General features: G+C 36.3%; 1 protein-coding gene across 1 annotated transcript; it reads right to left on the bottom strand.

Moving 5' to 3' along the window:
• Positions 1 to 2,275: 2,275 nt before the first annotated feature.
• LOC140984699 (GRAS family protein RAM1-like) lies at positions 2,276 to 3,757 on the bottom strand. The gene has a single exon (XM_073452249.1). It carries the CDS (start codon positions 3,755 to 3,757, stop codon positions 2,276 to 2,278), a length of 1,482 nt encoding a protein of 493 aa, XP_073308350.1.
• Between the last annotated feature and the right edge of the window lie 8,136 nt (positions 3,758 to 11,893).

Here is an 11,893-nt window from a genome sequence, read left to right on the forward strand (position 1 = left end):
CATGATACTACTGAAAACTTTCCATGCTCCGAGTTATTTTAGGATTATCCATGACCCGGATTCATGAACCTGGTTCCTCCGAGGGGTATCACCACTCCCTCCCTAAATAGTCGGGCTAGATTTTTTCTCGCTGTCCCGATTATTCTTTTATTCCCGGTCATGGATATTTTTGTCGCTTCATCCTCGTATTTTGTAGGGCTGATGTCATGATGACGTAAGCCCTAGAATTCAATAGTTTCGGGACGCTTCAAAATTCGTCCCGGCTTTTCATATCTCTGCACAATTTTCAAGATACATCCTGATCGTTCTCTTATCTTTAGATCAACAGTTTAGATCAATTTACTTCATTTATTTAAAACAAAAATCCTCCCCAATTTGTCACTTTTACCATCTTGCACTCTTCATAGCCTTCTGTGCTTCCAATCTTCCTCCGGCGAAACCACCCCTTCCGGCCAACTCTGTCAACTCGTAAGTTCTTCTCTTTTTTTTTTTATTTCTAGGAATGTCAGATTCTACCTCCTCCACTTCTGGGGCCAATGCGCGAGGTTCGTCTGGTTACGAGCCCCTAGCTCGCCTCCTCCTAGGGACCCAGTTGCTCCCTGGTTTTCGGTAATGGAGAGTACCCTGCATTCCGGGGATGAGAAAGATCTTAGAGTCTCAGGCTCTATTCCCTCTTCCCTCCAAATCCGAATCCCCGGACCCTCCGATCGAGCAGATCAGCCCCCGAAGGGTTTCTTTACCTTCTTCAAAGACCAGGTACGTAGTGGTCTTAGATTTCCCCTCCCCTCTTTTTTCATTGATGTAGCTCGCTTCCTTAGGGTCCCCATAAACCAGCTTGATGGGATTGTTATTGTTTGAACACCCAATACATATGACGCTTCAAAGACACGATATTCTCAATGAGCTGCAATAGCTCGTGTTCTAAGAATGTAAACACCGATTAATTAAATCGAGTTTGGTTTTAAACCAAGCGAAAAAATACTCGAAATAATCTTTCGTTAAGAAATCTTATCAATTTAAAGCTTTTAGCTTGTATAAACTGATTAACTGAAATAAGAAGAGAGCAATTATTGCTTGTATCAGTTCAGTTATGGTGAGAACTGAATTGATATCAGCTCGAACTGATAAAATCAGTTTAAAACAAAAGTAATTATTTTAACTCAAATTAACATATATCATAAGATATACTTTTAATGTAAAAAATAATAATTTTAGCTCGAATCAATATATATTACACAATATTTTTTATATCATAATTTAAAATGTCATCTTTGTAGTGAAAAATAATATTTTGATATAAAAAATAATAATTTTAATAAGTCGAGTCTGGTGTCGGAGAACTATCTCACAAAGTAATTCATGAAACGGTACGAGTTTTTGTGTAAAATATTACAAGTAAAGAAACAAATAAATAAATGTTAATTGGGCATGGAATAGTTTTGAAATTTAAAAATAATTTTTTAATATTAAAATAGGGGCTGGCACTCTTGGACTTGGTCTGCCGCTTCATCGGGACCGACCGACCGAATAATAATTTTTAATAAAAATATATAACTAATATTTTTTGAAAAAGACTATTCTTATTTTAGAATATTTTGAACGGGAAATTGGTCTTCAGTCTCCAGCCGTCGTTTTTTTGTGTTCAATCTCTGGGTACTTTTTTAGTACCACATTTATATATGAAGTGTACCACATTTCCACATGAAGTGTACCACAATTTGTATGACATAGTACCACAATTTTGTGGGTAAGGAGTGAACCCAAAGAAATGTTTTGATTAGGGATTTTTCACCAACTTCCCCTGTTTTGAAACAGTTTTTACAACCACGTTGAGTAATTCTCGGTTCTCAAACTCAACCAAAAACTCTAGCTCGTGTTTACAATATAATTAAGATTTTTTAAAATTTTATATAACAATCCAAATATCTCTCACATATCATGATTCGATCGTTTTTCGATTACCAACACAATATTTATTTTTCTATCGACAAAACTCTAATTTAATATCTTATTTGATTAATATCCAAACTCTATCATTCTTTAGCTACGTCCTCGCTAGGAGGTTTTTTATTCCAGCCTACAAACATGGCCAGTCCACGATACAATTATGTTTCTAGCGTCCCACATAGTTTTACATAGTTTATGAATTTTCTTTTTTTTGAGTTGGAGAATAATGTTGTTACCAGAGAGTCTCAATCTCGAGATTTCGTGTTAAACTTTGAATCTTTATGTCAGGTGAGCTATAATTATCGACGTTTATGACCATTTAGTGATGCTAGAATTTCCATGCAGATACAGACCGGAGAGACGTTCCTTTCCACCCAAGAAGCATACTTTTCCCATTCATACTCAAAGTGCACGCCCTCCGGCTATCAGATTCTTTAAGCAGCAAACTTGCCTGGAACATAGACGACTGGCTCAGCTCCATTTCGACCACATCGAACCTTGCAAAATATCCTCTCCAGAAGTCGATTTTAAGATGATGCTTCAAATTATTGTCGTCGACTGCCAACATCATTGGCTTGATTATCTCCTGAAAGTATAGTTTTTCAATTATCTTCCTACAGTCACTGTCTCCGCTGAGGCAATCCTCTAGGCAATCGAACATCGCGCTACAGAGTAACAAACTCTCGTAAAACCTGCCGATAAAGGTCCATCCTCTGATATCCGCCTCTATATCACTCACCACCGTTACACAAGGATTGAGGTTTTTGACCTCTCTTACTAAAGATTCCAACTTCTTTGGAGAATCTGACAAGGACTGCAGACAGAACTCCATGTAAACAGCCACTGCTTCTCCGGCCTCTAGCTCGAACATTTCGCTTCTAAGCTCATGAATTTCCGAGTTCAATATCCTAAATGTAAACGACAAATTCATGGATTTTGCGAAAGAAGACAATACTTTACCTGTTTCATCTAGTTTATCTATTGATGTGGCAACTGCAGAAATCTTGAGCTGCTCGATCGGGCAATTCTTCCGATTAGCAAGAGCATCCATGAGAACAATCCAGTGTGACCCGATTTTTACGCCTATGTCAATGAAATGAATCCTTTTAGCCGATGCTACACTGTCCAAAATGGTCTGAACACCAGTAAAATGTGTGATTTGACACAAAGGAAGTTTCTGTTCCACTTTTCGCATACTGACTTTTAGATCCAATATTGCTTCCTCTAAATTCAAATCTCCCACTTCTCTCTCCAGATCAATTTTCCCGGTCTCCGTTTCAATCTTCTCTAGTAAATTCCGAGCGAAACAAGTGACCACTCTCTGAACATGATTATGTGCAGGATCAGAAACTTTAAGAACATTGATGAGCAAATTTTCAGCTAGATCATATTGCTGGCAGGAGAACTTGTCAGCAGCATCAAGCAAACACATTGCAAGAAGCAAATGCTTCGAAGTCTCCTGCGTAAGACCAGATTCGAGTTCTTGATCACCCATCGTCGCAGCGTTGGATTTCATTCCTGCCATTCTCATTATGGTAGTGGCAGTCAGTTTACCATTCGACGCACCTCCTTTCATTTCTAAGCTTAGATCCAATTGTTTACCACTCGACGCCGTGCTTTCCGTCTCCTGCTTATTCGGCTCAAATGTTTCTCCACTCCTCAAACGCTTCGTTTTGCTACCGTACTTGTTCAGAATGTCGAACGGCTTCCACAATACGTGAGGACATTCTTCCTTTGCCTCGACGAGATAAGAAACCGTACGTGGTCGCTTGTCTTCCAATGGCTCTTCTTCCGAACTATGTGGTACCATGTTTTCCCAATGTCACAGCCAATTTTTTTTACAGGTTCGTTTAAGGATTACGTACAGCTAATTTCAGCTTATATACAGGACCATTTTACTTGGAAATAGCCGAAGGATATAATAGATTAAAGCCCTATTCTTTTGTATGTTACTGCTTTTGCCGTTGTTCTGTTACAAATAAGACATACTAAGAATACGCTGACAACAAGGAATTCCACTTCAAATGACAGCTGGGGAGTCTTTGATAGACAAATCAAGTCAACACATTTGAATTCAAGGCATATCATTCTTGAAAAATAATTAACACATGTTTTTTGTTAGTAAAAAATGGTTGGTTTAATTATGTAAAGAATGATGTTTTATATTTTGTTTTCTTTGCCTAAACTTCACCTATAAATATCCATCTATTTTTATTTCAAAATCATATCAAAATACAAAATCTTCTCATCTACAATAATAAGTGTAGAAGTTAGATAACTGATTTAGTGTGAGATTTCTTAAGGAATGTTTATCTTTGGAAGGAATAGAATTAAGGGAGAGTAAATGAGTGTTATGAGTGAAATACTTTGTATTCTCAATTTTCTTGTCTTATTTGTTATTATTAAAGAAGTGATATCTTTGAGAGTTTTAGAATGGACATAGCCCATTTTAGGGGTGAACCACTTTAAATATCAGTGTTCATCTTATTCACTGTTGATATTACTTATGAAGTTCTGTTGTGATGTTACCTCGTTTATTTCTCTAATATCCCAACAACTAGTATCAGAGTGAGGTTCTCAAATACTATAGAAAGTCCTCGTATGCTCTGTGGTTACAGCTTAGTCTGGACTTCCACATCAGAAAAGGCTTTTTAGACAGTATTATGGAAGTGGTTCTTTTTATTCAGGGTGATGACTAATTCGTTGGTAGCAGTCACAAAAGATGGAGTACGCACAAGCAAGATGATTAGTTTTAATGACTTTAATTATCAACTTTTGAAAAGTAAGATGAAAGATATTCTATTCGTCACCAAGATGCACCTACCAATATTCAGTGAGTCTAAACTAGATCAGATGTTGAATAGAACTTTGAGCATGAACAAGTGTGTGGGTACATCCGACAATTTGTCGATGATATCGTGTACAATCATATTTGTAACGAGACAAATGCTCGTACATTTTGGATGAAGTTGGAGAAATGAGGCGGAGACCTCAAGGAGCCTCTACCTCACAGTCAAATGTTTTGGCTACTGAGTCAAGGGAGAGAAGCAAAATCAAGAAAAAAAACAAATCAGAAGCCAAGAAAAAGCAAGTCGTTGGGGGAGATATGCTAACTATTGGAATATTATAAGTTTCAGAGTTTGACAAGTTAATCCGTAAGAGAACTGAAAAACCTAACTGATCGAACATATGGAGTAATCGTAACTGAAGACTTCGTTTGAACTGAACTGGAAAAACCTTATCAACTGAAGTATTCGTTACTGATAGGACATCAGTTAGAACTGATAATGTCTCTGCATTTTGGATATGAAGTCTCATTCGAAGTGATCAGCTGATCAGTTGACTCCTAATCAGTTGACCATGTTATCAGTTGAAGTATCAGCAGACAGACTTAAAGATCGTACGAAAGCAGAACAGATGAATCAGAAAAGTCTGAATACCTCGTACTACTGTCAGATAAAGTAACTAGACGACGATTCAACAGAAATTTGTTATTAAATGCATTCAATACGACCATTGGGATCGAAGACTATATATAGCCGATCGAATCAGTTGAAGAAGGTTGGTGAAACAAACGGAACAATCAAACCAACAATCTTCAATCAGTTGCGATACATTTCTCGAGTATTTTCTCAGTTTACAAATTGCACACTTAGCTCTAAATTAATTGTATTTATTCATAGCATCCAGGCTATCAGTTAGACCAACTCAGTTTATTACTGTAAAGGTATTGATAAACTAAGAGTTTCAGTTTGGCAGTGTGTAAGACCAGCTGAAGTGAATTATTACAATATGTCGTAATATATCAAATTCTTTTAGTAAAATCATATCCTCGTGATAGTAGGGGTAACATAGGAGCATTTGAAGTCTCTGAACATTCGTAAAAATCCGTGTGTTCATTTCAGTTATACTGTCAGTTTTACATTATAACATCCTTCAGCATTCAATCTATATTTCAATCTAATTCCGCACTTTTATCAATTGACTTATTTATATCGACAAACAAGATTTTAGGATCAGTTCCTCAAAGAACTGATTCATATTTGGAAAAGGAACAAAAATCCTAAATGTTTATTCAACTCTTCCCTTCTAAACACTAAAACTACCTTAACCGATCCTATCAAGTGATATCAGAGAGAGTAATCTTGTCTTGAATACTTTCATATGCTCAAACTAATACTGAAAACCATGTCGTCATTCAACAAGATTTCAATGTTCTCCATGGAAGAGTTTGATGATTGAAAGATCATAATGCAAGATCATCTAGTTGCTCAGGACGATGACATGTGGTATGTCATAACTGATAGACCCATGAAGATAATGAAAGCCAACACAGCTGTTGCTCTTATTAATGGAGCACCACATCGAATAGAGAAGCTACAAGATGAGTGGACCTCAGAAGATAAGAGAAAGGCTAACTTGGACAATGTTGCCAAAGACATCTTATATAAGACTCTGGACAAAAACACATTTAGGAAAATCAAAATGTGTAAATCAGCTAAAGAAATTTGGAAAAAACTGATTCAACTATGTGAAGGAAATGAGGAGACAAAAGAAAACAAGATGTCAGTTGCTGTTCAGAAATTTGATAACATCAAGATTAAAGCAGGAGAATCGACGAGTGATTTTGATGAAAGAGTTAGCAACAAAGCGAATGAACTGAATGCACTTGGAAGAGTGCACTCAAATAAAGAGATTGCCTTAAAAGTAATGTGTGGCCTTCCCAAAGAGTGAGATGTTAAAACCATGGCCACGAGAGAATCTAAAGATTTGAACAAGGTGGAATTACATGACCTACTTGTGGATCTAAAATCCTATGAATTCGAGATGCAAACCAGAGAAGACGAGCCAATAATTCCACCAGTTACAACTGCACTAAGTGCACTGAAACTGGAACCAGCAGTTTCAGTTGAGAAGTGAGCAGAACAGTTGAGCAATGATACAATGTCATTGTTTATGAGAAAGTTTGGAAAGTTCTTGAGAAAGAATCAAAGTTCCTTTAAGAGAAAATATCATAGGAATGAATACGAGAAACCTAATGCGTGCTTGAATTGTAGAAAAACCGGCCATTTCATTGCTAACCGTCCAAAGCCTAAAAAAGACAGCAGAAGATCAGCTGAGAAGGATAAAAAGCCCTTCGAGCACAAAAGAAGATTCAAAGATGAGAAGAAATCATCCATGAAGAAGCATGGAGCTTTGGTATCAGAAGAAAACAAGTCAAAATAGGATGACTCATACAGTGAAACATCTGAAACTGAGAGCTCAAGCAGCTCAAGTGATGAAGAAGAGGTGAAATGCCTCATGGCTGATGATGCTGAGCTTGAGTCCAGGAGTGATCAGGTATTTGACTTGAGCTCAACTGATTTCATACGAGAAAAACTTATTTATACACTGCACAACATGGTAAATGAGTACCGTAAGCTAGCTATCTCCTTTGAGGAAGCTAAAGCTAAGCAAAATGATCCCTCAGATGACACAACTGATAGTCTGAAATCATTTGAGAGCTTAAATGTCAAAGAGGAGATTTCTAAGCTGATAGCAGAAAAAAGAGAAAGCAATTCTTTGATTCAGCAGCTGAGATTAGAAAACTCTAAACTGACTGAAATAATTCAAGCTTGGAATAAGTTTTCAGTTACGCTGACTGAAATGCAAGGGTCACAAAAACCAGTTGGAGATAAGACTGGTCTAGGCTTTAATAGCCAAGATGAACCCTCAACCAATGGTACAATGCCAAAACTGAATACGAGAAAATAGAAGTACATTCATTTTGTTAAATAAGTAATGGTACATGAGAATCCTGAGTTCAGTAAGCCGGTAGAAAAGCTAGTTGAAAAGTCATTTGAAAACATGAACAAGGCTAAGCGACATGGAATTGGGTACAGTCTCAAGATTTCAGCTGAATCCTGCAACTAGTCACCCAAGAAGTCCAATTATGGTAAACGAAATTCAGCAAGAGACTATTAAAATTATTATAATAGCAAGCCTGTTAAAAAATGATATCGGATGAACAATAAGGATAAAAGAGCTCAAACACGTGTTGTATCATCCTCACCGCACTCACATGTCACACACAAATCAGGAAAGGTTATCTGGAACACAAAAACTGGTAGATCAATTTGACTTATCCAAATCTGGGTTCTCAAACGACTAATCAGTTCTGGATCCAAATAGATTTGGGTACCAAATTTATTTATTATTTGTGATTATAGGTTACATGTAATTTGATCAAAGATTCAGTCTGGTACTTGGACAGTGGATGCTCAAGACATATGACTGTAAACGTTGAACTGATATCTCAACTGATTAAATATTCTGGTCCGAAGATCAGTTTTGGGGATGACTCACAAGGTAAAACCATGGATAATGATAAGCTTATCCATGGTAATATTATCATCAATGATTTATTACTTGTTGACAATTAGAAATATATCTTAATTAGCATCAGTCAACTATGCGATAATGATCATTAAGTTGATTCAATAAGCATGACTGTTCAGTTATAAATGCATCTGGTGATATAATCATGACAAGAAAAAGATGTGGAAACGCATACGAAGTGAGTTGGAGCAATCCACCCGATAAGCCAGTTTGCTTCGTAGCTTCAAATCAATATCAGAACTGGTTGTGACACAAAATATTGAACCATCTAAATTTCAAAGCCATTTCATAACTGAGTAAACATGAACTGGTAACTGATCTCCCAAATGTGAGTTTTCAAAAGATAAAATTTGTTCAGCTTGTTAGTTCGGGAAGCAAGTTAGATCTTCTTTTAAAACCAAAGGAAGTAAGATTTACTTTGGTAATTTTTCTCAAATCAAATGATCAAACTACTTCACAACTAATAAAAATTTTTAAAATAATTTTAAATGAAAAATCAGTCGGGATTGACAGAATAAGATCTGACCGTGGAACTGAATTTGTCAATCAGACTTTGTCTCAATTTCTTGAAACTTAGGAATCATGCATGAGTTCTCAATTGCAAGAACACCACAATATGATGGTGTAGCTGAACGAAGAAATCGAACTCTTAAGGAAGCAACAAGAACAATGCTAGCTGATTCTGGTATTTTTCAAAGGTTTTGGGCAGAGGCATTTAAAACCGCGTGTTTATACTCAAAACAGATCGATGATTAATAAGAATCATTCAAAAACACCATATGAGATTTGGCATTGCAAGAAAAGTGTGGTTTCATACTTTAAAATATTTGAGTGAAAATGCTTCATTCATAACAATGGTAAGAATCACCTAACTTCCTTCAATGTTCAATCGGATGAAGCATTATTCTTAGGATATTCATTTGTTAGCAAAGCTTATATAATTTTTAATAAACGCACTCTCAATGTCGAAATATCTATACATGTTGTATTTGATGAGACTGTGTTAACTGATAAACCAACCGATCTAGTTGAGCTAATTAATCGCTTAACAGATATAAGTTTGGAGGATGACAATGAAGATGAAAATCATATTATCAAAAACTCCCTTCAAACACTAGAGCCGGAAGTGGTAGAACTACCAGTTGGACATGATACAGTTCTTGATAATCAATTTGAAGAACAGCTAGAAAATATTCAACCTCAAACTGATGTTGTTCCAACTGAAGCAGAAGGAACTGGTCAGTTACAAACTGAACCAGATTTGCAAACGTGTCAAGAAGATCCAAATTACAGATGGAGCAGGAACCATCCTCAGAACTTTGTATTAGGTAACCCATATGATCCGGTAAAAGCCAGAAATAAGGTGTTAAATTTATTTATTCATTCTGATTTTATCTCGCAATTCGAACCAAAGAAAACTGAAGAAGCTCTAGCTGATCCCAATTGGATCATTGCAATGCAATAAGAGCTTAATCGGTTTATACATAACAATGTCTGGACATTGATTTCAAGACCTTCTTCAAAATCTATTATAGGTACCAAGTGGGTACACAGGAACAAACTGAACGAAGATGGTTCAATTGTGCGCAAAAAAACGAGACTGGTCGCACAATGCTACAGACATGAAGAAGGAATAGATTAGGACGAGACTTATGCTCCAGTTACTCAACTGGAAGCAATCAGGATATTCCTAACCTAGAGATCTTTCAAAAATTTCAAAGTATATCAGATGGATGTGAAAAGTGCATTTCTGAGTGGTCGGTTACAAGAAGAGGTTTATGTAAAACAGCCTCCAGGTTTTGTAAATCACTTACTCCCTGATCATGTTTATCATCTTAATAAATCTTTATATGGTCTGAAACAAGCACCTTGAGCTTGGAATGAGATTTTATCAAAATTCTTGATTGATCGTGATTTTACAGTGGGAATAATTGATAAAACTCTGTTCAAATTTACAAAGAAAGATAATTCATTAATTATTAAATTTTATGTTGATGATATCATATTTAGGTCAACTAACCCCAAATTATGTGATAAGTTTGCTAAGCTGACGCAGGATAAATTCAAGATGAGCATGATGGGTGAACTGACATTCTTCCTAGGCTTGCAAGTAAAAGCAACTGAAAACTGGTATTTATATCAGTCAGACCAAATACACGAAGGAATTGCTGAAGAAATTTGGCATGAAAACATGTTCAGCTGCATCCACTCTCATGAGCTCATCCGGTAAACTAGACAAAGATGAAGGGGGAATATCAGTTGAGATGACACTCTACAAAGGTTTAATAGGTTTTTTAATTTTTATTATACCTAACTGCTAGCCGTCCTGAAATTATGTTTGCAGTATGTTTATGTGTTAGATTTCAGGATAATCCTAAACAATCGCATTTCTTAGCTACTAAATGTATATTGAAATATCTAAAAAGCACACAGAATGTGAGCTTATGGTATGCTAAGGATTCATCTTTCAATTTAGTTGGCTATATAGATGCAGAATATGCAGGATGTAAGCTTGATCGCAAAAGTAAAAGGGGATCATGTCAATTTTTAGAGGACAAACTGATATCATAGTTCAGCAAAAAGCAAACATCCATCGCCACTTCCACAATTGAAACTGAATATTTAGCTGCTGGAAGTTGATGTGTTCAACTGCTCTGGATTCAGCAACAACTGAAAGATTATGGGAAATATTATGGAGTAATAGCTGAAGAGTCACCGATCCTCTGTGACTACATCGGCTCCATTTCGATTACATATAATCCAGTTCTTCACTCCAGAACCAAACACATTGATGTCAGACATCATTTCATCAGAGATTATACTCTCAAAAAGGACATCAGACTGGAGTATATCTCAACTGAACAACAAGCAGCGGATTTCTTCACCAAGCCATTACATGAGACTAAGTTTTCTTAATTTAGAAATATCTTTGGGCTTATTGATTATTCTTAAATGTTTAATTTAGGTGGAATTTTGAGTTTCAGTAAGTCAACTGATATGACAGCAGTCAGTTGTTCACAAAATGAACTGAATAAGTTTCGAACTGATCAGTTAGTATATGAGTAAACTGACCTTATCCCATAAGTTGATTAACTTTAATTCTTTCAAGTTCCTTAATTGAAATCGTGACCAAGTCTAAATTGCTTATTCAAATTTTGAATTTCAAACGTTTTATTTCCGTTTTTGTACAACTGCCAGCCAACATTCAGTTTCTAAATTTAAATGACCAACGGTTGAATATCTTATTTATTTGGTCAAATAAAATGAACCGGTCATCTATTCTTTTCACAATCTTGACGAATATGTTGCAGGCTTCGAATCAATGAAAAGGCTTCGCACTTCAGCTGAGCAGGCTAGTTGAGGATTCAGGGATACTTCCAGTACCTTCCTCTTCAGTTATCAAGTTCAAGATCTTTACAGCCGCAAAAGTTCAGCTGAAGAAGACAGGCATTGATAAGCCAGCTGCTAAGGCCAAGAAAACTGAAAAGATAAAACCAACAGCTGCTCCCAAATCTAAACGGAAACTGATCCTGTCTACCAGTGATTCGGAGAAGACCACTTCTCCCGT

Source organism: Primulina huaijiensis, chromosome 9 (genome assembly GCF_012295235.1).
Source record: "Primulina huaijiensis isolate GDHJ02 chromosome 9, ASM1229523v2, whole genome shotgun sequence".
In the NCBI taxonomy this organism is placed as follows: Eukaryota; Viridiplantae; Streptophyta; class Magnoliopsida; order Lamiales; family Gesneriaceae; genus Primulina; species Primulina huaijiensis.

Coding starts and splice junctions, on each gene's coding strand:
- LOC140984699 (XM_073452249.1), bottom strand. CDS start 3,757: ATGGTACCACATAGTTCGGAAGAAGAGCCATTGGAAGACAAGCGACCA.